Source organism: Chaetomium globosum, genomic scaffold (genome assembly GCF_000143365.1).
Source record: "Chaetomium globosum CBS 148.51 scaffold_7 genomic scaffold, whole genome shotgun sequence".
In the NCBI taxonomy this organism is placed as follows: domain Eukaryota; kingdom Fungi; phylum Ascomycota; class Sordariomycetes; order Sordariales; family Chaetomiaceae; genus Chaetomium; species Chaetomium globosum.
Window position 1 is genome coordinate 949035 of NT_165982.1, and position 24367 is coordinate 973401.

Consider the following 24367-nt stretch of genomic DNA (forward strand, 5'->3'; position numbering starts at 1 on the left):
AGGGGGGGCAAAGAAAGAAAAAAGAGACAATAGAAAGAAGGAAACAATAAACATCAAAGCGCTAATCATAAGACTCATTTGCTGGAGTAGTATTTCCAGAGCCAGAATGTCGCCTTCAAGTATCAAGTCGCATGGTGGCAGTAAAAATTGCCAGATAATCTGGAGAAGCTGAGCTTACACCGACCACTGGCAGTGTCTCAAGCCTACTTTGATCTCGAAGATGGGGGGGGGAGGGTGAGGGTGCGAAGGAGGATGGGAGTGGTGATGAGTCGGAGGATGAGGGGAGTGACAGCCTTGTTGGCAGGGTCCTTGAACAGGGGAAGATAGCCGCGAAAGCACTCGGGGAGTACACCGTGCTTGCTGTGGCGGAGAAGTTGTTCGAGATGCGTGCGGATCACCTAGACAAGACACTTGCAACCGCGGTGTTGAAGCGGACGCCAAAGGCCTTACGGACTGCAGTTGAAAACATCAACGACAACAAGAGCTTCCTGCCGGCCATGTTTCACTCGTCGACTAGGGTGCATATGTTTTGATGGGGGGATGTTTGGGGAAGAGAAGGACAAGGGGGGAAGTGGAAAAGGGGGCAAGGGGTTGGGTTGTTGGGTGGTGGCATGACTATCAGTGTCCGCGTGCCTACTTGCGGAGAGTTAGTACCTAGTTGATAGTTAGTTATTGAATATCTCCTCCTATTATAGTATGTAAGAAAACATTGCACTAGTCTCAGTTTCATCACACCTAGTCGTACATGCCCCGTCCACGCGCCGTAGCCCCTCCATACATCACAATCACAACCTCGCAGCAAAGCCCTCACCCCTCAAATCCTCACACACCCCCTTCCCAATCCAATCCGCAATCGCCATCGTCGTCACCATGGGATTCACCCCACTCGCACTAGGAAACACGCTCGCATCAGCCACATACAGCCCCTGTGTACCCCAAACCCGCCCCCTCGAATCCACCACGCCCTCCTTCGGCTTCGCACTCATCCGACACGTGCCCATCTGATGCGCCGACGCAAACGGCGACACTGGCGGCTTATTGCCGTGCGCCTTGAGCTTGGCCAGCCAGGCCTCAAACTCCTTCTTCTCCGCCTCCGCGTCCGCACCCTCCTTGCGGATGAAGGGAGCGAAGTCGGCGATGGACGGGTGGATCTCCCTGGCACTGTGGCCGTAGAGGATGCGGCAGAGCTCCAGCACGCCGCGCATGTTGTGGGCGCGGTCGAAGTCGGAGGGCGTGTAGGTGATGCGGGGGCGGCCGGTGGTGGGGTCGCGGTAGATGCTGCCCGTGTCGCGGTCGCGGCAGATGGCGATGAAGGTGTTGAGGTGGCGGTATTTGGCTGAGAGCAGCTTGTATTCGAGTCCGGAGGCCCAAGGGAGGAAGGGGAGGCAGAAGAGGGCTGGGTGAAGGGAGGGTTAGAGTTAGGGGGCTGATGGGATAAAGTGCGGAACATACCATCATGGGACATGGCTTCAAGCTTCACGCCGTGGCCTTTGGAGTCGAGGTTCTCAAAGGAGCCGACGACGGAGGTGAGGGAACCATCCTGGAAGAGTTAGCGGTTGAGTTTAGTTATGAGCAACAGTCCAGGGCACCTACCCTCCCACGGCTGAACATCCTCGTCAAAGGACGCCGGAGACAAAGTTGGTAGGGTGCAGGTACAGGTTCTTGCCAATTTGGGGGTTCTGTTTGCCGTTAGTATCTTGCAAGCTACGCGGCTGTTCGAGAACACTCTACTCACCTTAATCCCACTGTTCATCAGAACCACGGGGCTCCAAAGCGTTCCACAGCTAACAACCACCTTCTTCGCCTTGACCACAACCTGGACCTTCTCGCCCTCCCTCGACGTCCACACTCCCTTAACCCCCTTAGCCACCTTCCCCTTCTTCCCCTCCTCAAAGATCACCCGCTCGACCTGCATCCCCTCCACAAACTTGACCCCCTGCTTCGCCGCCTCCGGAAACCACCCATTCACCGGCCCCTTCTTCTCGCCCTTCCAGCACCCCAACGTACAATACCCACAATAATGCTCCGTTCCCCCCACATTCTGCGGCACCACCTTCGCCTGATATCCCAACCTCTCCGCCCCCTCCACCAACACCCTATTCGCATGATTCGGCCTGACCCTCTCCCCGCTACACCCCATCTTCTCCCACACGCCATCCAAACACCCCTGAAACTCCTCCCCGCCAAAAAACCCCAACCCCCTCTCCCGCACCCACTCCTCCCGCACAAACCCTTGCGGCATCAAACTGGCACTCCAATTGACCGTCCCCCCGCCACCAAAACAACTCCCCGCCGTCACCGTCACCGACCCGTCGTCCGACTCCACCACCCCGCCGGCCTCAAACAGACTGGCCAGCCCGCCGGCCTGCGACAGTGGGAAGTGGCGCGCGTCGAGGTGCCGCCCCTTCTCGAGCACGAGGACCTGCAGCGAGGGGCCGAATTCGCGCGCGAGGCGGTTGGCCACCACGCCGGCGCCGCAGCCGCTGCCGAGGATGGCGACGTCGGTGGTGATTTCGAGGGGTTGGTTGGGGGGGTTGGTGGTGGAGGTGGTGGGGTGGAATTGCAAGAATTCGTAGGGGTAGGAGGTCGTGCCGGCGGTCCAGCCGGAGGGGACGGCGGGGAAGCCGGTGAGGAGGGGGAAGGCGGTGCTGCTGCGGATGTGGGCGAGTTTGGCGAGCGTGCTCATGGATTTGAAGAGCGTGCGGAGGGACCAGAGGGAGGAGGTGGACCAGTTTTGGAGGATTTTCATGCGGTCTTGGAGGGGGAGGGAGGGGAAGGGCGTGGCGTGCGAGGTCAGGATTAGACTGCCTGGGCGGGTGCTGGGAAGGAGGTTAGTTGGGTGTTTGGGAGGAAGGGTGGGAAGAGGGGGCGGCTTACTTCAAGATGGAGAGGAGGATGCGGAGCTCGCGTTGCTTGTTGGGCGGGACGTTGGAGAGGACGCATTTGAGGACCTGGGCGAAGGCTGGGTTATCTGAGGGCCGCTCGGCGAGGTACGCCTCGAGCGTTTCTGGCGTAGGGTTGCCAGGACTAGCGGCGTTTCGTAGCTGGACGGCTGCGTCTGAGTACTCACTGCTAGGGAGATGAATGATCGATGTGTCTTGGCCTTTGGTGTTTTCTCCCGACTCCTGGATGCGAATGGCCGGGATGACGGCGTCCATGAGGGCCATCAAAACTTTCCATTGGGTCTCGTTGAAGATGTCCAGCGCGTCGGGAAGCTCAACATGCACCGGTGCCGAGAGAGGCGCGGTCTCGGTTGTAGTAGCCATTTTTTGAGTGCTCTTGGTCTTGTGGAGGCGTAGTGGTGATGCTCTGGTGTTTTGTGAGAAAAGAGAAGCCTCAAGTGGAGAGCGAACTCCCTGGGTCGCACGGACGGCGGAAGGATAATCGAAATAGGTGATGTCGATGAGTTCCCAGGTCGACGGAGCGCTACCCGGAATGTAACGCGACGTGACCTGAACCCCAGCTTTTTTCGTAACACTTTCGGTTGATCTTTTGGCTAACCCCTGACGGGTTAAGTTAACTTCAGGGATCAAGCGTCAGGGGATAAAGAAACAATGCGGGGTGACAGGGAGACCCGAGGTTTGGAAGCTTCCCCACTGCCAATCTCCATGTGAAAACAAGGCGCTGAAGCTCAGTTGGGGACTGAGCGCAAGGGCCAGGGGCGAAGGTTCGGGTATCGAGGCGGGATGATTCCGAAGATTTGCGTTCAGGTGAGGAAAGGAGGTTGACTACTCCCCACGCAAGTTGCGAATTGCGTAGCAACTAGTTAGTGGCTGAACTGCTAGATATGGAGGGTCATTTTAGTGGCTGTCATTCCCTGTAACTAATTGTATTGATGCAGAACAAAATGTCAATACCCACATCACCAGCTTCACAATATCTTCAGAGCGCCGCTCTACACCGCCCGACCGTTATCAAGAACCTTGGTCTTTTATCTGCAAGTTCAGACTCTCCAAAAATACAGCTGTACGTAAAAGACGCTGCGCTAGCACCCGATATGAAACTGCCCTGGTCCATCACACAGGATCGCAAGTTGATCTTCACAACACTAAACATCCGGATCGACGGGACGAACAGTCTGCGCATTGTAGAAGAGCTCGCTCGGATCCCATTTGGACTTCGTGAGCCGCAGCGCAGGATAGTTGTCACCCCAATACGCGGGACCGGAAACAGCTCCGGTCCCTAGATCGAGGTCAACATACCCGGGATACGTGGTCGAGACCAGCGTCGGCGTAGATAACGACTCCATCATGAGGCTATGGAACCCTGAGATAAATGCTCTGTTATCCGCGTTGATCGAGGGGATGTTAATGGCGTAGCTCTCGTAGAACATGATCTTGTCACGGTGGGCGTAGGCCGTCGCATCCGAGGGCATGTCATTGGTGGCGCCGCCTTGGGCCGAGAAGATGATGAAGTATGCCTCTGGGTGGCCCTTCGGCGCATCGGAGATGAACTGGAACATCTTGTCCACCGCCTCGTCGGTGATTCTGTCCTGTTGGCGAAAGCCCAGGCTCTTGCCATAGAAAGGCATCGAGAGATTGCTCGCCTTGAGGCCCTCCGTGGCGGCGACTTGTACCAGATGGCCCAGCCACCCCTCGAGAACAATGGTCGTAGCTGACGGCTGTGGCAGGCGTTTAGAGATGCCGCTCTTCTCGTATTCTTCTGTAGTGCCGTAGTAAATAGCCTCAATAACGGTTCCGAGCCCGGTGATAATGAAGAGGGTACCTAGCCGACGATCCAGGTCAGGGTCGTAGGCAAGGTCCAGCCATGCCTTGAAGACGTGCGCCATGTTGTGCTCGCCAAAGGCAAAAGTATACGAGTACTGGACAATAGTAGCCGGTTCCGGATGTGTACGTACGACGAACTCGGTCACAATTGCCAGGCTAGCTCCAGCACCTCGGATACCCTGGACAAACGTCAGAACATTCTGAATCCCCACGCGTGTTCCACCGTTAGAGACCTACCCAAAAAAGGTCTGCGTTCTCCTTTTCGTTGGCGCGACAGATAGTCCCATCTGCCGTAACGGCCTCTACCTCGATGACATGGTCGAGACACGATCCCCACATCCGGGACATGGGGCCCAATCCCCCCTTTTCCGACCATCGTCGTTAGTCTCGAATCTCGATTGAAGAGCTGCGTCTCCAGCGAGGTTAGAGGGTCTTACAATTGTGGCATGGCCGCCGATGCCTACGCCAGGGCAGACTCCATGGGCAAAGGCACGTCCTCCCAGCTCGTGCAGCTGGGTCGTGACATCCCCGAGGAGACAGCCCGAACCGAGGTGGGCATTCCACGTAGTCTTGTCGACATGTACGGAGCGAAGTAGGGTAAGGTCTACTACTATGACGTTTCTGGCGCCTGGACCACCGAGACCTGATTGTAGCCGTTAGAGTTGCGAGGCCTCCCTCCTAAATCGACCGGGGGGGGTGAATCTTACCAAAGTTCCTACGCCGTGTCAGCATCTAGAGCCGAGAAGGTTGGTGTTCTGCAGGATGGTAGCCGAGGTGCATGGTCTACTTACGCATATGAATGCCCGCCAGATTTCGCCTGAATCTTGTAGTCATTTGCTTTAGCATATTTGACAATCTCGGCAACTTCTGGTGCGTTGGCGGGCCGAGTGATGGCCACCGGCGCGACCGCCACGGATTCGTCGCAGTTGTACGGCCTTGCCCAGTCATCATACGACACATGGCCAGGAACGGCAACATCGTCCTCGCCGCAGATGGCAATCAGGGATGCATGTAGCGGAGAGAATGGCGCATTTCGCTTAATGATACGCCGAAAACAAGATGTTAGGGAAGAGAACAGAGTCATTTTGATCGAGACCGCGAAGGGTGAGTTGGGAGAGGCTGGGGGAGCTATGGAAAATCCCAGGTAACCCTCCAGAGGCTAGATTACGCGTGGATGTGTGCTACTATTATCTACCGCAAGGCTCGCACCCCATTCCACTGTCTTGGCTGTCAACCTGTCACATGGTGCAGGACTCCGAAAAGATGGTGTGAAGAGGGAAGATCTCACCGGTGGCTGAGGCATCCAGAGGGCTCGAGCCCAATCCTCATGTTACGCAGGAAGCGCTTTAAACGAATCGGATGGCGACCTCAAGGGGTCTCGGAGGCACACCACGTAAGCTGCGACTAAGTGCCCGGACTGTCGAGCTACACGGATCCTAGAATGGCGGCACTGCCCTGCTAATTCGGTGATCACGATAGTAAGTTCTGTACTTGAACTGTAAGAATTCATTGGCCACTAAACGGCCAACGGGCTTGTAGACTGTAACTGTGAGAGGGGATTTTGTGTAAAGATGGCCGTTATCAATCATGGCCAAAACAGACCCCTAAACCAAGCCCGCATCCTCTGCGTTGCATCGCCATCGAGTGCCTTCTCGCCTTCAAACAAGATCCAGTCGTGTGCCTCATGCTTCGTCACTTCCAACTTCACAGCAATCCCCGGGTTCCCTCTTCGCACCGCATCCGCGAAGGCAACCCCCTCATCCAGCAAAATCTCCTGCTCACCCGCCGTAACATACACCGCCTTAGTCACACGGTCCAGCCCCCTAAACCACCCCTCAACATCCTCCAAATCCATAGGCGCCACCCACCCCTTCTTCTCCCTCACCTCGACCTTATACTCCTCCACCCCTTCCAAAACATCCACCACAATCGCCTCCATAGCCCTCGTCGACAACATATCAATGCTACTATTCCTCCGCATACTCGCCCACTCCACCGACGCACTCAACCACGGCGAGACCAAAAACGCCCCGGGCCAATGGCTCCTCCAAACACCACCTTCCCCACCCCCGGACGCGGCCTCAACAAATGACTCAACACCTGCGCCGTCAAATTCCCCCCCGCCGAATCGCCCCCCACCACCAACCCCCCCGGCCTCACCCGCCCCGACGACGACCCCAACAAATGCACCAACCCATCCACGGCCTGCCGCAGCTGGGTCGGATACTTGGCCGCCGGCGCGAGCGAGTACTGCAGCACGGCGACCGCAACCTCCTCCTCCTCACCACCACCACGGGCCGCAACGGCGGGCGACGCGAGCAGGTAGGCGCGGGCGCACCACTCCATGTGCCCGCGGCGGCCGGGCGCGATGTAGCCGCCGCCGTGCAGGAAGTAGACGAATTTGGTGGCTCGGTGGCGGTCGCCGATCCAGAGGAGGGAGGAGGCGCCGTCGGGGAGGGGTTCCGTGTCGAGGTGGAGGCGCGAGGCGAGGAAGGCGGCTTCGGCGGTTTTGGGGTTGGTGGTGGTGGTGGTGGTGGTGGTGGTGGGGGTTTTGGTGAGTTGGGCGGCGGCGCGGGATTGGCGGGTGGTGAGCCAGGTGGTGTAGTTTTGCTGGGTGGATGGGGTGAGGAATTGGATTTGCTGCGGGGTGAGGTACAGGAGAGCGAAGCGGAAGAAGGCGCAAGTTTCCCAGTGTTGGAGGGAGATGCCGCGACGGGCGGCTAGGGCGTAGCAGCGGAGGAGGATGAAGAGGAGCTTGGGTGGTGCTGCAGGGTAGATTCCATGTTAGACGGGTGATCTGAGTGAGGATCTGAGTGAGCATGGGGAGATGGAGTGAGAGCCGTACCGTAAAACACCAGTTTGAAAACCAGGCTTACTCCTCCCGCGAGGGAGAGCCCTGATGCTTTGGTTGGCGATGTCTGTTGTAATGGTCAGCCATAAGTGCTTCGGATCGTCATTGGCTTATCATCACAGCTGAATGATTTGCTGATATGCATGTGAAGCTCACCATTGCTACGCTGGGCGTTCCTCCTGCAAACTCCCGTTGGCTGAACGCAACGACGGTTGTACATGAACTAGTGGGATTGATGGTGAACAGCTGCGGGGGACTTGCCTTTTACGGTCCTTCAGCTCCTGGGATGCTCCCAACAGAACCTCCACGGTTGATCCATTATGCCCCAAAGCTCCTGCCACGGCTTGGTTCCGACCCCTTTTCGGTCTTGGGTTGCACCGTCCTTGCCCAGGAAGCCTTGCCAAGCCGCTCCAGGAACCGACAGGATCCGAGTTTGGCTGCTGAAAAGGACCTCGTTAGCTCAAATCGGACACGCTAGTGATGCCAACTGCAAGAAACCGCTCACCTTGCTCCGACACCTGATAGTAAAAAAGTACCACTGCCGGTTTAAAACCACGCCGACGGCGCATCAAGAAGCCGAAGAACCTTCACCTCACTTCACATCCAACAACTGCCGTGGCACTTACTTACCCCTGACCCCTGAACCCGGTCGGCCTCCAGAACCACTTACACGGGTACATACCGCGCAACACGCAACACAACATGGCCACCTCGCGCGAACATGGGGGTTTCCACATCGACACAGTCGCCCGCATCATCCGCAACACCCTGCTCAACGAGTGGCTCGCGCTGCCCACCGCGGCAGTAATCGCCTGGCTGCGCAAGCCCTCCTCCATCGCCTATCTCCGGCGCGCGCTCTGGTACGCCGGGCGCTACGACATCCGGCTCGCCTACCTGCGCCTGACCTGGCTGGGCCGCGCGTCCCTCTACCTCGGCGCTGCCGGCCTGCTGCTGTCGGCCAACAGCCTCCTCAACAAATGGGCCGCCAACAACTGGACCGCCTCCCGGCCCGGCGAGTGGGCCCACTGGGAGCGCGAGGTCGTCGTGGTCACGGGTGGCAGCGGCGGGCTCGGCGCCCAGATCGTCCGCGACTTGCTGGCGCGCAACCCGCGCACGCGGATTGTGGTTATTGACTTTGCGCCGCTCTCGTGGAAGCCGCCCGCCGGCGCGCTGGGGCGCAACCTGCACTACTACCAGGCGGACCTGTCCAAGCCGGATGCGATCCGCGCCGTGTGCGAGCGCGTGCGCGCTGAGGTCGGCCATCCGACGGTGCTGGTCAACAATGCAGGGCTGGTACGCGGGTTTGGGATTATTGAGGGGTCGTATGCCGATGTGGAGGTTACGATGAAGACGAACTTGACGGCACCGTTTTTGTTGATAAAGGAGTTTCTCCCGGAGATGGTCAAGAACAACCACGGCCATATCGTCAACGTGTGCTCGACTAGCGCGCTCATGCCGTCCCCGGATATCGTGGACTACTCGGCCAGCAAAGCCGGGATACAGGCGTTGCACGAGGGTTTAGCGAACGAGTTGCGGTCTCGGTACAACGCGCCGAGGGTGAGGCTGACGAATGGAGTGTTCAACTTTATCCGGACGCCGTTGCTGAGCGGGAACCCGTCGCAGCCGCAGTTCTTTGCACCGATCTTGCATGTCGAGACGGTGAGCGAGGCTATAGTCAATGCGCTGTATAGCGGGTACGGGAGTGTGATTTATCTTCCCGGGATCATGAGATATGTCGCCATGCTGGTAAGTTGCTTCGGGCCTTGGCCTTAAATGGATAGGTATCTACCTACGTCTACTAACTTTGATCACAGAGGGCCGCTCCTGAGTGGTTCATGCACACTGTCATGGCAAACCACACGGCTCACCTAGCCGTCGAGTTCAAAGGACGGCAGCATATTGACGAGACAGGAGGGGTTCAAGTCGTTAATAGGAGTCGCTAAGTTGATCTATGGTGATCTTATTGACTTGATATATAACTATGTAAACTTGTCAATATAACTCGACCTTTATCTTCTCGACCAGTCTGGATCTTTTTTTCATGTTCCATTACCTGTGACCCTTTCCCACACCCTCCCCGTATATTCGGCGTGTTGCCTCGATTCACCCCTCCGTGAAGTTGGTTCTCTCAACTTCGAGCACATTTCACATGGTATTCTTGATGTTGACTAGACCCTTAACCTCGGCGAGTTTATGCCAGATTCTGGCTAGCTATCATCATCACACACACACACACACACACACACAATTTATTCCGCCCGGCGGGCCTAACCCGAAAGGGCAACTATCATGCAATCTACTAATACATATCCTAAAATGGATCCTGATCTCATGAAGCCCGTACAACTATCATCATCTTGAGAGTTCAAAGCCGCAATGGAACAAATCTCCCCACCCCTTTCGGGATCGCTCCGGCTGCCACACCAACCCACTGGGCCCACCGCGAGCCCCATGGCGTTCCCAAAGCAGCCCCAGATGGCGATCTTAGCGCCCTAACCCCCGCATTTGTCGCCAGCCGAGGTAGCGGAAAACTTCCGACAGACCCCGTTGATATTGACCCCAGTTTGACATCTGATCTATATTTATGGGTCGTCCAAACACAGCGATAACTACTGCCTGGTAAACCCAAGCATAGTAGGGCCATTCCCTTGCCTTATCCTTGCTCCTCAGCTCCGAGTACGGGTTGCGTCCGAGTTCAGCGGCCCGCAATATCAACCTCAATACTCGTTTTTCACCTCAGTCCTAACCACCTATCTGGGCGTTTCACTTCCGTCCACCACGTAAACACCAACTCCAACCCCCCAACCTCGCCTCCCCAACAAAACCACCAGCAACCAACATGGATCCCCCACCAAGCTACAGCACCTTCGCGTGCATCGGCACGGGATTCTCAGGCATCTGCCTAGGCGCGACCCTCGAGCGCTGGCACGCCCTCCTCAGCACCACCCCCGTCACCACCCCACTCCCCAACCGCCCCGACAACCCCCCCAACAAAACTCCCCCCACCACCACCCCCTCCTCCTCCCAACCCCACTCCCTAACCCTCTTCTCCCTCGACCCCACCCTCGGCGGCACCTGGACGACTAACCGCTACCCGAGCGCAGCCTGCGACGTGCCCAGCGCGCTGTACTCGTTCTCCTTCGCGTCCAACCCGCGCTGGTCGCGCGTGCTGCCCCCCGCGGGCGAGCTGCAGGCCTACCTGGGGCGGGTTGCGGACAGCTATGGGGTGCGGGAGCGGATGGTGTTTGGGGTGGAGGTCTATCGGTGTGCGTGGGTGGAGGAGAGGGGAGTTTGGCGGTTGTGGGGGAGGGGGGTAGAGGGTGGGGGGGAGTTTGTGCATGAGTGTCGGTTTTTGTTTTCGGGGGCGGGGCATTTTGGACGGCCGAGGAAGTTGGGTGTGGAAGGGGTGGAGAGGTTTAGGGGGGAGGTGTTTCACTCGGCGAGGTGGAAGGAGGGGGTGGATTTGAGTGGGAAGAGGGTGGTGGTGTTTGGGAATGGGTGTACGGCGGCGCAGATCGTGCCGGCGATTGTGGGGCAGACGAGACATCTGACGCAGGTGGTGAGGTCGAAGCATTGGGTGTATCCGCCGATTGATAAGCGCATGCCCAAGGCGGCGAGGGTGTTGTTGGGGCTGGTGCCCGGGTTGGCGACGGCGCAGCGGTTTTTGGTCTATGCTCTTGCGGAGATCGACTGGAAGGGGTTCAAGTTGACCGAGGCGGGGGCGAGATTTAGGAAGAACAAGAGGAGGGAGGTGGAAAAGTATATGCGGGAGACGGCGCCGGAGAAGTACCACGATATTCTCATCCCGGACTTCGAGATTGGATGCAAGCGGCGGATCTTTGACACCAACTACCTCGCGTCTCTCCACGCCGAGAACCTCACCCTGACAAACGAGGGGGTGGCCGAGATCCTGGCCAACGGGATACGCATGCAGAGTGGGGAGATCATCGAGGCCGATGTTATCATCATGGCCAATGGTTTTGCCACTGGCCAATACCTCAAGGGCGTCGAGGTTATTGGCCGGGGCGGTGAAACGCTCGAGGAGCATTGGGAATCGTTCGGCGGGCCCGAGGCCTACAACTGCACCGCTGTTAGCGGCTTCCCGAATATGTTCTTCCTTCTTGGTAAGCAGTTTCAGACCATTTTCGTTGTCTTATAGTTACTGACACGTCCCAGGCCCCAACACCGCTACCGGACACACCTCAGCCATCATGGCCATCGAAAACGCGGTCAACTACTCGTTGCGTGTCCTCCAACCTGTCCTCGAAGGTCATGCTGCTGTGGCTTGCCTCAAGCGGTCTGCCGAAGAGGATTGGACGAACCGCCTGCAGAGCTCTCTGAAGGACACGGTCTGGACTGGGTGCAACAACTGGTATACTCGCGGGCCGAAAGGCACGGCGTGGAATGCCATGACATACCCGTGGAGTCAAGCACGATGCTGGTATGAGAGTCTGTTCCCGGTGTGGGAGGACTGGGAATTCACGGTAAGCTAGCATTTGGTACTGCGAGGTGCTACCCCTGCTGACAAGCCCAGGGCAAATCGGATCCGGTCATCGTGAAGCGGCACCGTCTTGGACTCTGGTTTCTGAACTTTGCGGTTCTCATAGCGGGTGGGTTGTTCGCGTGGATAAAGAGAAATCCAGACTCTCGGATTGCCATGTTTGTTGCATTGCAGATAGCAGCACTGCCCGCGTGGAAGACATGGGCATTGGGGATAGTGCCTAAGCTGCATCAAAGTTGACAGGTGGGAACCTGGCAAGGCTGTGAAATGGGGAGAGGCTAGAGGGAGGGGACGTACGGCTGTGACTGTATAATATCGAGACATTTCACGTTAAATACTGTCCCGTTAGATGTACAATTTGGATAGAGGAAATCAAATTTCTGTCAAAAAGTGGTGAAAATGAGGTGTTCAGGGTCGACACCTATTATGGGTTGACTATTACTACTAGAGCGACGCAACCGCTTCTTCGTCAGCTGCTTCAGTGGCCTGCACTGATTCGGCCATGGCGTCCCATTCCTGGAACCACAATTCGTGCCTGTGGTCCTGCTCGAACCGCCGTCTGGTTTTCTCGCCCTGTCGTTCCAGCTTGAGGATGGCCTCCTTCATGTCTTTATCAAGCACGTTCTTGGGTTCGATAAAGTCACTGCGCGCCGGTTTCCGAAACAGATGCAGCCCGTCCCAGCTCTGCGCCCTCGACAGTTGCACGTACAGGCTCATGAAGCTGGGTCGAGTCGCTGTGCCGCCAAAGTGGACGCCTTTGAGGTTGACGAGGACGTCCGAGAATTGTTTTCCCTGGCTCTTCTGATCTGTCATGGCGAAGGCCGGCGTACAAAGAGGTCCTGTTCTATGGGTAACCCGCCGAAAACCCGGCTTGCCCCTTCATCTGGTTTCCTTGCCCCGCATTTGGCTCGGGATGGCGACCGTCTTGCTCTTGATCAAGATGGTGCCGTTAGGGAGCCCGGGAATAGCGAGGCCCGCGCTATCGTCCAATTCGAGGAAGACGGCCACCGGCGGTCCAAGGTGGAGAGTCACGTCGCTGGCGAGCGCAATGGTGCTGGCAGCGAGGTCGGGGAAGATGTCGACGGCCTTGGAAGGTGCCCCGTTGACGACCTTCAGCCCAATAAACTGGTTGCGAGTCACCACGACCGGCATCCCCTGCGCGTAGAAGAACAGGCCCGGGGTTGGCAGCTGCGAGTCGTCTCCGCGGCGGAGCACGTCGCCCAGCTCTTCGACGCGCAGCCGCTTCCCCGATTCGGTGTCATGCTTGGCTACAAAGATGGAGATGTGTTTGCCGTGGGCACGGGCCCACTGGACGACGGCTGCCATGTTCAGGTCCCACCGGTCTTGGTTCAGGGGCGTGATGGCTCTCAGACCGTCTACGAAGGACGCCTTGCACTACGGTGTATAAAGGCGTTGACTGGGCCGCTGGAAGTCCAGCTCGGTCTGCTCGCCGTTGCGCAGGCGCCCGAGGAAGCCCCGAAGCCTTGGGCAACCATCCGCGCGGACCTGCTCCTGGAGGATGACAACGGTTGTGAACTGGAGGAACAGCCTGTGCGCTTCGAGATGCTTCACCAAGCTTTCCGGTCTCTGTCCGCCACGGTCCCTGGGCGCCGGCAAGAGGAGGCTGGTCTGCAGGACGGGGTCGAACTGGAAGAAGTCCCCGAAGAACAGGACCATTGGGATCCCGCCAAACGGGTGATAACCCTCTCCGGAGCCAATCAGAAGCAAGAGGTCTACAGCGGGAAAAAAAGAGGGCGCGACTATACGATTAGACGCTAGTCTGGCTGAAGAAACCACATTTCCTGACTTTCCCAGCATTCGACAATAACCATCATGAAATGGAAAAAAAAAAAAAAAAAGACAATTACATCGTTGACTCCGCTATGGGGCCTACCTGCAGCCGGCAAGTTCCTCCAGGGTTCCTTTGGCGTGCCCGCGCGCAGCGGGCACGGTCACTCCTGTGCCTGGAGGAACTCCAGGTTCCTTAGGTCGGAAATGCCATGGCTTGCTCTAAGCGCACAGACCAATTTCTTTCCTTTTGCCTGGAGGAACGTGCGAGGAACGAGTACTTCCGGAAGGTTCCTTTTGCCTGGAGGAACGTGCGAGGAACGAGTACTTCCGGAAGGTTCCTTTTGCCTGGAGGAACGTGCGAGGAACGAGTACTTCCGAAAGGTTCCTTTTGCCTGGAGGAACGTGCGAGGAACGAGTACTTCCGGAAGGTTCCTTTTGCCTGGAGGAACGTGCGAGGAACGAGTACTTCCGAAAGGTTCCTTTTGCCTGGAGGAACGTGCGAGGAACGAGTACTTCCGAAAGGTTCCTTTTGCCTGGAGGAACGTGCGAGGAACGAGTACTTCCGAAAGGTTCCTTTGCCTGGAGGAACGTGCGAGGAACGAGTACTTCCGAAAGGTTCCTTTTTCGAGAAAAACCATGCTCCAAGCACGGACCAATTCCGCCCCATAAAAACCCCATAAAACGCCCCATCAAACGCCCCATAAAAAAAGCCGTGCCATTTTTCCTGTTTACTGTGAAGTTTTACTGTCATTATTCTAACGATTGTGGAAGGAGAGCCATCTTGTTTTGCCCGGAGGAACTTACCTCTGACGATGAGCGTCTCGAAGTTGGGCTTGGCAGTGGTGGTGCACGGACGGTCTGTTGGGGTCTGTCGGCTGTGGGGCTGGCCCCGCTTTATAAGAGCCAATGAGATGGCGCAGCCCTAGGCAGCTTCACTGACGACCACGAAAGGATGTAGGTTGTAGGGCAACACGGCAAGCAACAAGGTGAGAAGAAAAATATTAATTGAAGCAGCTTATTCTGCTGGAAAAGAGCTCCAAAACAGAGCAACGTTGGAGAGCTGTGCTACGATCTGAGCTCGGAAACCCCAGGGTCTCGCCAGAGCGCCGCGTCCTCTACGTCATCGGTTTCAGTACCCTGGCCAGATTCAGGCATGGCCTCCCATTCTTGAAACCACGGCTCGGACCTGTGGTCTTGCTCGAACCGCCGCCTGGTCTCCTCGCCCCGTCGTTCCAGCTTGAGGATGGCCTCCCTCATGTCTTTGTCGAGCACATTCTTGGGCTCGATAAAGTCGCCACGCGCCGGTTTCCGAAACAGATGCAGCCCGTCCCAGCTCTGCGCCCTCGACAGCTGCACGTACAAGCTCATGAAGCTGGGTCGAGTCGCTGTACCGCTGGAGTGGACGCCTTTGAGGTTGACGAGGACGTTGGAGAACTGCTTGCCTTGGCTCTTCTGATCTGTCATGGCGAAGGCCGGCGTGCAGAGAGGCCCCGTTCGGTGGGTAACCCACCTGAAACCTGGCTTGCCCCTCCATCTGCCTTCTTTGCCCCGCATTTGGCTCGGGATGGCGACCGTCTTGCTCTTGATTAAAATGGTGCCGTTCGGGAGCCCGGGAATGGCCAGACCGGCGGTATCCTCCGACTCGAGGAGGACGGCCACGGGTGGCCCGAGATGGAGAGTCACGTCGTTGGCGAGCGCGATGGTGCCGGCTGCGAGGTCGGGGAAGATGTCGACGGCCTTGAAAGGTGCCCCGTTGACCACCTTTAGCCCGACAAACTGGTTCCGAGTCACCACTACCGGCATCCCTTGGGCGTAGAAGAACAGGCCGGGGGTCGGCAGCTGCGAGTCGTCTCCGTAGCGGAGCACGTGGCATAGGTCCCCCGCACTCAATCGCTTCCCCGACTCAGTATCGTGCTTGGCCGCAAAGACTGAGATGTGCTTACCGTGGGCACGAGCCCACTGGACGACGGCCGCCATGTTCAGGTCCCACCGGTCTTGGTTCAGAGGCGTGATGGCTCTCAGGCCATCTACGAAGGAGTACTTGCACGACGGTGTATAGAGGCGTTGGCTCAGCCGCTGGAAGTCCAGCTCTGTCTGCTCCCCACTGCGCAGGCGCCGGAGGAAGCCCCGCAGCCTTGCACAGCCGGCCGCGCGGACCTGTTCGCGGAGGATGACGACGTTCGCGAACTGGAGGAACAGCTTATGCGCTGCTAAGTGCTTTGCCGAGCTGTCCGGTCTCTGTCCACCGGGGTCCCTAGGCGTTGGCAAGAGGAGGCTGGTCTGCAGGACGGGGTCGAACTGGAAGAAGTCACCAAAGAACATGACCATTGGGATCCCGCCGAACGGTCGATGCTGGTCGTCTCTGTACTGCTTCAGGCGGCTGTCCACCGCCGCGAGCGTGAGACCGCCCACCTGGCTGATCTCGTCGATAACCAGCATGATCATGTTTTTCCAGTCGAGGAACGCCGCTGGTAGCAAGACTGCCATCGACTGGAGCTTGTTCAGAGTCCAGTGCCTTGTGAGGCCCAAGGCCACATCGACGTATGTTGCATAACGTCCGAGCTCGAGCCACATCCGTCCGCCCGGACCGACCCCTTCTGGCGATATTTCGCCTCTGTGGACGGGCCACCGTGGGCTTCCGTGGGGCTCGCCGGCATGCGCAGAAGACGGATTCGATTGCTTGCCCTGGATCTTCGCCGTCACGCTGCTGTCATCTTTCTTCTGGACCTTCAATACCGCGTCGATCTCCTCGCGGCTGGGCAATCCCATGCCGCGGAAAGGCGAATCTTGGAGATCCTGCAGCATGGTATAGAAGTGGCGACCACGCAGGGCCTTTCTCTCCCCGAATGCCATCCCTCTCACAATACCCGTGAATTACCATCACACTACCCGTGTTACAAGGGCTGGTATTCCAGGGCTTGAACAATCAGCTGCCGGGGGAACCGGCAAAACCAAATGTATTAATAAGAATAATCCTCAATGGCCTCGAGAAGTCCATAAAGAGAGAAAGAGAAGTTCTGGAGCTATCTGACATTCTGAGTCTTTCATACATGAAGGGTTTCGATGAGAAGATGACGTGTTGGAAGGTAGACCAAGAGGTCCGAGCACATGAGGGTCAAGGCCCAGAACGTGGCAAGATATCGGTCGGTCTAGGCCGGAGAGATCACTCGGCTTAGGCCAGGTGCGGTTGCATGCGGCGCCACCCTCGCTGCTCAGAGAGAGATATCACGGGGTTGGAACCCTACTTACAGAGGGAAGAGGAGGACAAGGACAATTGGCAGAGTCTCATAGCCTCCTAGGCTCGGCCGTGTGAATTCCCATCTTCCGATGAGTGGCCATTGATCTCTAAAAAACGATTGATGATGGTTGCGTCCACGTGGTGATCCGTGTGACAACCCGTGAATCCATTGCTGCCGACATGTCTGCTCCTCATCCCACTGTCGTTCACCCGATACCCCCGTGCCAAGTAAGCGACATCAAGACATTACCGGTACAGACCTCATCGTCACCTACCACTCGGACTTGGGCCAATGCGAGATCCTGCCAACCGGCTCCCGCTACACAAGCGCGGGAAACTTCAAGACCGGGACCTTCCTACCATTCATCCAACCCGCTTTTATTGAAGAGCTCTACCCGCGCCTCCTGAGTACCGAAGACGAAGACGGCTCGGGACTTCCGGTGATACTCTCCATGTTCAACACCGAAGCGAAAATAGCAACCCTGGAAGAAGATTGGGAAGGGAAATGGTTCAGCATCGTCGCCCGACTTTTCCCAAACAAACTCACATTCCAAGGCGTAGGATTCAGCGGGTGGGAGACAGACGAATCGCAGTCTGTACAGGTGGCACTGGCACTGCCGCGCGATGACGGCTTGACTCCGTACGCGCTATTACTTTGCACTGAAGCAGAACCTGGCTGCTAACACTTCCAAGTGTCATCCCCCGCCAGCTCGGTGGTCCCGACCAGACAGCTCCTTGGCCAAGCACTTCAGCACATGTGTCCTTTGCCGGCCCCGTCGAGCTAGATACCTTCCATATCAAGCAAGGAGTCTGGCCGGAGCCGCTGGTCAAGACTTTGGTGTTCGCCAAACTCGGGTCTTACTTGCAGCCAGAGAACGACCGCCCTCCTCGCGAGGGCATACACATATGCCACGTCCTCGTTCTCTTCCCCGTCGACCAGCAACCCTGGAAGTCTCTGGCCGGGTGGATGCGGACCGCCGCAAACCCCTTTCCTAAGGGGTCGTGGATCACGTGCAGTGGCCGACTCCTGGGGGTCCTAGACCGCGACTGATCCAAGGCTCTCGGAAAGTCGATCCTACTGTTCGAATTCTGGTGATTCTCGCCGACAATTGGGAACTCATTCGGCAGAATTCCCCGTCAACCAACAATACGCCCACGCCGAAATCATCGGACCCTGTCGGCAACTTGCCAACGACACCACGATCGGCTGGCCCCGGAGCAGTCGCAAGCAGAAACCCGTTCTCTTCACTAGGCCGTGCTCAAAATCCCACTTCCTCGCCTCAGAATCCATCTTCCTCGCCTCAGAATCCATCTTCCTCGCCTCAGAATCCATCTTCCTCGCCTCAGAATCCATCTTCCTCGCCGATTGCCCCAGAAACCGCAGAACGCGAAGCGACCGAACCACCATCCAGCCCTGGAGCACAGCTAGACTCGATCACGGCCGATCCCGATCAGATGCCCACAGGTCCATCCTCAGGTATGTATCGCCGCCTTCCAGACCCACGGCTCACCTAACCGTTGATCTAGATGGCGATGACTCGAACGATGGTTCGGACACAGAGGAACTATTGGACGCTCAACTCGTCTCGAGCAGCAGTACCCCGACAAAGAAAAGAAAGGAACCAAGCTCTCCGGAACCGGCCAGAAGCAAGAGATCCACAGCGGGAAGAAAGAAGGCGCGGCTGTATGACTAGCTTTTGAGGTTGACCAAAGAACTGCTTTTGCTTGCTTTCCCAACATTCGTCAACCGTCCTAAAACTGATCGACCAACCATATTCTGATGCCGCTATGGGTTACCTGCGCCGGCCCGTTCCTCCAGGCTTCCTTTGGCGTGCCCGCGCGCAGCGGGCACGGTCACTCCTGTTCTGATGCCGCTATGGGTTACCTGCGCCGGCCCGTTCCTCCAGGCTTCCTTTGGCGGGCCCGCGCGCAGCGGGCACGGTCACTCTTGTTACTGTTTATAATTCCATTGCAGTCACGATGGCTTCTTCTTCCGCCTCCATCGTTTACCCAATACCCCCACTACCAAACAAGCGAGACCAAGGCGCGACTGGCGGAGACCTCATCGTCACCTACCAATCCGACTTGGCCCAATGCGAGATCCTGCCAACCGGCTCCCGCTACACAAGCGCAGGAAACTTCAAAGCCGGGACCTTCCTCCCATTCACCCAACCCTCCTTCATCCACGACCTCTATCCGCAGCTCCTTAGCACCGAAGACGAAGAGAGCTCGGGGTTACCGGTAATACTCTCCATGTTTAACACAGAACCGAAAGCAACAACACTGGAAGAAGATTGGGAGAGAAAATGGTTCACCATAACCGCCCGACTGTTCCCGAACAAACTTGCCTTCGAAGGCGTAGCAGTCAACGGATGGGAGACAGACGATCCCCAATCCGTAAAAATTACCCTCGCAATGCCGCGTGATGGTGGTTTAACACCGTATGCACGTTTACCATGCCATCACTGACTCGCAAAGGACGCTGACGCATCCAAGGATTATCCCCGGCGACTCGCTAACCCCGATGAAACGGTTCCCTGGCCAGGCACATCGGCACGTGTGTCCCTTACCGGCCCCGTCGATCTGGATACATTCCATCTCATGGACACCCTGTCCTTACTTTCCCAGCATTCGTAAATAACCATCATGAAATGAAAAAAAATACAATTACATCGTTGACTCCGCAACTTTAGGTGGAGATAAGCAGCTTTAATCTGTAACATCACAGACTTCCAAAAAGAAAGTACGCTTAACAACTAGAAAGTTCCTCCAGGCTCCTTTGGCGTGCCCGCGCGCAGCGGGCACGGTCACTCCTGTTGGTTGAATACGTCAACACCAAGCCTTCCATAAAAGCCCACACTCTACACTTCCCTATCACATACGACCATACCTGCCAGAAAACACGGGATCCCGTCCGCTCTCCCCTAGTTAAACTCGCAAGGGCCGGATCAGTAGTTGGGTCGGTGACGACCAGCGAATCCCCGGTGTTGTATGTTTTTGTTTCCGTTTTCTTTTTTTTGTTTTGTTGTTTTTTTCTTGGGCATCTCGGGGCGTCTTCTTCCTTTTTCACACACGCACCACCAAACTAATCAACCCCCCTTACTGCCCCCAGTCCTGACTCCCGTCACCACCCTTTAAACCACCCTCGCTACCCAGTGCACCACCCCCACCCCTTATACACCGACCTCTGCGTATGTTCTCGCTCTTCCCCTCAAAGTAAGTAGAATGTTATATTAGGGTATCCAAAATACAAGGCGAGTGCCCCCGCCGGTATTCATACAAAGCTACTGATAAATATCCATCCCCAAGCCGCCCGAGAGCATGTCGAGCGACTGGTCCCAGTTAAAGACCAATCCCGCCCCAAACATTTCCGCGTTGCCAGCAGGCGACGTCCATTGGAAATTGTTGCCCAGATCCAGGGGCGCGTCGTCGGGCTGCATGGCGGCCGCTTGTTGTCCCGGGCCAGGAGTTTCCCCATACGCCGTTGCGGCGGACAGGGTGGGAGGCTGTAAAGGGAGTTCTTGGTCTTTGTCCAACACAGCTATTATGGAACCGGGAATCAGAATGTGTTATCGAGGAAGCCGGAGTCAAATGAGAATCTTACCCGTTGAACGTGACATGACATCCGCATGCACCTTCTGCAGGACCCTCAGCGACCTCTGGGCCGAGATACTGAAGGAAGTGAAGTGTGCCAATATTTTTTGGCACAACATCCAAGAGCGTTCCAGGCGTTGCTTGTCAAGCGATGCCAGTAGTGTAGGTGAGAGGTATCCCACAATGACGGCTAAGCCTGCGGTGAAGGCGTCTGGTCACACGCAGTTGGGGTTAGCATTTGATAAATCCATCAAGAGGAGTGCGGAGCCATACACAGCCCGTCCCACCACCACCCCCCCGTGGCTTTTGTGAGGTAGGTGTTGTGGATCAGTTCGATGAGGTCCACCGCGCTTCCGAGACATATCTTAGCACACCCCGCCGCGAATGACGTGAACAATTCTTGACCAGCTGATACGGCCCCTGGCCGCGTTGGCGAGTTCGGCTCTGCTGAAGGGTTCGCTCCAGCCTCTGCGCAAAGTTGCGTGAGAATCGGGCGGTGGAGCATGAGTCGTAGGTAGAGGAAGCTGGGGAATGTTAGTATGACCGGAGAAGGGAGGAAGTCGTGGTGCTTGCCTTCCCCGAAGTACCGTTCTCTGTGCAGTGATGACGGATCTGCGATCCTCATCGAGGTTGCTAATATCACAAGGAGACATCCAAGACATGATTGGAGGCAGGGCTGCCTCGTACCTCGAGAGCTTTGCGTCTAGCTCTAGTATGGCGTCCATTCCGTGCGGCTTTTGGTCAGGCCACGGCTGTGGGCCACTGGCTGGTGCCCCGGCAGAGGGTTGGTAGACATTGGAGAGGATCTCGCCCAGGATCCGACATTGCTTAATGTACTCCACGTAATAGGACAACTTGGATGGGATCTCTCCGCCCCCAGCTTGCGGTTGAGGAGGCCTTAGTGATTCCGCAAATCCGGCAGTTGAAGGCACGGGAAGGTCAGGCAGGTGGGCCGTCATGGTAGGTCGTCCGTAGGTCATGCTGACGATCCTGCGAGGTATAAGTATACGTCTGTGCACAGGAACAAGACAGCGAGTGCTTACATATCTAAAATCACACAGCCGTGCCATGTTCGCCGTCTGATTTCAGTTTCCAACTGAGGCCGATTGGTTTTGTCAGAGTCGGTGTGCAAACCAAGGCCCTGAGCAACACGGCACGCTAGGCCTACGGCATTCCAGCATCGGTTAGGAAACGGCGTGCTTTGAAGCAGCAGCGCCATCAGCAACAGCGATTGAACGACACCGACATTGTTCATATCGATGAAGTCTAGACCGACAAAGGCCTTGGCTCTGTTAAAGAAGGTCTCGATTGCCGAGGCCTTGTCTTTGAGACTAAGGTCGGAGAATTGGGCGCCAAGGGCAAAAATGGTATTCAGAGCGCAGTGGAAGACGATGGTCCCTGCATCTGCACCTGGTGTGCTTCCGAGTCCCAATCCGGGTAGTGCCGCCATGGCCGGTTGCTGGTGGGCGGGCTGCCATAATGTTTCATAAGCCCGCATAAATGTGTCCTTGTCAAAAAGGGGGTGTAGCCAATATATCCTTTCCCAGAAACGGTTCAGGAGGTGGTCGGCGAGATTCCGCGGCGGCAAGGCGAACTTGTCCGCTTGCGCGAACTGGGTGGTACACAATGGCTCTGGCCTTGCAAAGTTCATGGAGTAGGCTTGACCCCTCGTCGCGTTGGTCCCTGGATAGCGCGTCTGGTGTGGTTTGACCGATGTGTACGCCTCTTTCATGAAACTGGCGGCAGAAGAGCTACCGTAAAACTCATTGGCGCCATTGAACGTCTCACACACATCATCTTCAGTGGTAACAGTGCCCATAGCAGTGACGCTAGCTGTTGACTCGGTTGCATCTAACCGGTCATGGTCAGGAGAGGTGACCGGGATTGGAGGGCGCAGTGCCGGGGAAGAAGCATGCTCCCGGAGGCCATGAGCCGGGCTCCGGACCGGGAGGCCGGGTTCACTCCGTTGTTGCTGCCCGGGGAGAGGTGGAGACACGGGAGTACGGTTCGGCGGCACAGCTCCATCTCCGGGGTCTCCTGACTCGAAGGGTGGAATGGGGACGCCGTGGTCGGTACATGTTTTCTCTAACAACCGAATCCGGTCGTGCAGAACCTTGATGTAACTGACAACCGGGGTATTAGCGGAGCCCAGAATGCCCACAACTACATAACCCCGAACACACTAGTGATACTCACGCGTCGTTGCTTGCCGTCCGGGCGTTATCGAGGGTGTAAACACATGAATGTAGTGGGAGTGACCGCCGCTGGCAAGTGGAGCATATCGGCTTCGCCCCGTCACACCGGGACTTGCGCTCACGGCAGGGCTCACAAGCCAACGGAATCTTCCGACGCTGGCGGTCACCGCGGTCGTTGCGGCGTTCAGAAGCCATTTTCGGGATGGCGCCGAAGCCAAAGTCGGAATCGAGCCAGGTTTGTCGCTTGGGCGAAGGGGGAATGCCAATATTGGCTGCAACCCGACGTGTAACGCAGAAATAATTCCTAACGGGGATCTTCAACAGAAATTGGTTCCCAACAAACCAGGCCTATGGTGCACATGCTCTGGCACGTCGGACTCGGTTTCGACGGTCTGCGATGGTCGGAAGGAGCCCGAAAAATCGGATAGTTTCCGACCAAAGGTGTGGCCGCCGATCTCCACATTCCCAGGACCTCTGCATTGATTGCGCTTGGGCTCCTTCCATCCTTGGCAACAGTGGAGCACGAATTCCCCAACGGACTTCTGCGGTCTCCTGAGTCCTGAATCCTGATTCAAGAGCATTGATTGCTTTTGCTCTCCGCAATTATTCGCAAATGTCAGTGTGGTGGAATAACAGCGGCCACAAAAACGGTAACGCATCACGCGAATTCTAACAAGAACTTCAGGAAGCACACAAGGTTAGTGCAAAGCTGCTGCACAGGCTGGATTTGTTCAGACCCAGTAAACCGTTCAAGGAGAGGGCAAAATGTTCAAGACCCAGCAATGCGTACTCCTCATGAAGCAGCAGTTCCTTGTTTGCTTAGGGATTCAGCAACACACATGACACACCAGCACGCCGAATGTTCTTTGCCAGCAGAATTAACGAAGACTGAAAAGAATAAAGCCTGCTCTGGTGTTGCTCCAACCGCTACGTCTCCTGCGAGTCAAAGAAACCATGCTAGACTAAGTGAAAGATACCTACCCAGGTAAGCACCTAGGTAGCTATATATCCTCCGCCTCTCCGACCCTCCCCTTTCCCAGACTCCCCCAAACCCACCGCCCCCTCTCTGCCCCTGGACTTCAGTCCCTTCACCAGGCCACCACGACGATACCCCCCCTTAAACCTTGCTAATCCACAAATACACCGGTCGGGCACCGGTCCCCTCCCCTCTTCTCCACCCCACCCCATATCCCTCACCCGTCCGGCACCATCATAATCTTCATCATCTTCCCGGTACAATGGTCCTACCACCCCCACTTCCCCCCTCCCATCGGATACACATCCCAAATGAATCTTCGCCATCTCCGGATTCTCCGACCCAACCCCACCAACAGCTCAGCCATAATAAATTCGACGGCACCTTGGACACATGGAAGGGGATATCTCCATACGAACCCGAGAACAACGTCAACAGAAGACACCGCACACTATGAACACATCAGCTTGGCCGTGCTCCGTCGGGAAGAAGAA

The 24367-nt window shown here is 56.8% G+C and overlaps 7 protein-coding genes across 7 annotated transcripts in view; 3 read left to right on the forward strand and 4 right to left on the reverse strand.

The window, feature by feature from the left end:
* Positions 1 to 785: 785 nt before the first annotated feature.
* CHGG_09885 (uncharacterized protein) lies at positions 786 to 3266 on the reverse strand (the record flags this gene model as incomplete). The annotated part of the gene is made up of 4 exons (XM_001227811.1): positions 786 to 1396; positions 1453 to 1540; positions 1736 to 2819; positions 2878 to 3266. 4 exons carry the CDS (start codon positions 3264 to 3266, stop codon positions 786 to 788), a joined length of 2172 nt encoding a protein of 723 aa, XP_001227812.1.
* A 782-nt stretch (positions 3267 to 4048) lies between these two features.
* On the reverse strand, positions 4049 to 7737 carry CHGG_09886 (uncharacterized protein; the record flags this gene model as incomplete). Its single annotated transcript, XM_001227812.1, has 9 exons — positions 4049 to 4906; positions 4965 to 5090; positions 5165 to 5370; positions 5435 to 5442; positions 5519 to 5855; positions 6330 to 6670; positions 6922 to 7481; positions 7604 to 7645; positions 7735 to 7737. 9 exons carry the CDS (start codon positions 7735 to 7737, stop codon positions 4049 to 4051), a joined length of 2481 nt encoding a protein of 826 aa, XP_001227813.1.
* Positions 7738 to 8280: 543 nt separating this feature from the next.
* Positions 8281 to 9521, forward strand: CHGG_09887 (uncharacterized protein; the record flags this gene model as incomplete). Its single annotated transcript, XM_001227813.1, has 2 exons — positions 8281 to 9324; positions 9393 to 9521. 2 exons carry the CDS (start codon positions 8281 to 8283, stop codon positions 9519 to 9521), a joined length of 1173 nt encoding a protein of 390 aa, XP_001227814.1.
* An 896-nt stretch (positions 9522 to 10417) lies between these two features.
* Positions 10418 to 14539, forward strand: CHGG_09888 (uncharacterized protein; the record flags this gene model as incomplete). The annotated part of the gene is made up of 4 exons (XM_001227814.1): positions 10418 to 11702; positions 11755 to 12062; positions 12746 to 13810; positions 13940 to 14539. 4 exons carry the CDS (start codon positions 10418 to 10420, stop codon positions 14537 to 14539), a joined length of 3258 nt encoding a protein of 1085 aa, XP_001227815.1.
* A 396-nt stretch (positions 14540 to 14935) lies between these two features.
* On the reverse strand, positions 14936 to 16675 carry CHGG_09889 (uncharacterized protein; the record flags this gene model as incomplete). Its single annotated transcript, XM_001227815.1, has 1 exon — positions 14936 to 16675. The coding sequence occupies one exon, from the start codon at positions 16673 to 16675 to the stop codon at positions 14936 to 14938; it is 1740 nt and encodes a 579-aa protein (XP_001227816.1).
* Positions 16676 to 16941: 266 nt separating this feature from the next.
* On the forward strand, positions 16942 to 19577 carry CHGG_09890 (uncharacterized protein; the record flags this gene model as incomplete). Its single annotated transcript, XM_001227816.1, has 5 exons — positions 16942 to 17013; positions 17342 to 17748; positions 17802 to 18071; positions 18149 to 18585; positions 19084 to 19577. The coding sequence occupies 5 exons, from the start codon at positions 16942 to 16944 to the stop codon at positions 19575 to 19577; spliced, it is 1680 nt and encodes a 559-aa protein (XP_001227817.1).
* An 815-nt stretch (positions 19578 to 20392) lies between these two features.
* Positions 20393 to 24367, reverse strand: part of CHGG_09891 (uncharacterized protein) — a gene marked incomplete at both ends in the record, with an annotated part of 4462 nt that continues 487 nt past the window's right edge. Inside the window, 5 exons of the mRNA XM_001227817.1 lie at positions 20393 to 20614; positions 21077 to 21692; positions 21746 to 22865; positions 23032 to 23169; positions 23241 to 23463. Coding sequence (XP_001227818.1) covers positions 20393 to 20614; positions 21077 to 21692; positions 21746 to 22865; positions 23032 to 23169; positions 23241 to 23463 — 2319 coding nt within the window. The remainder of the gene's footprint in view (positions 20615 to 21076; positions 21693 to 21745; positions 22866 to 23031; positions 23170 to 23240; positions 23464 to 24367) is intronic.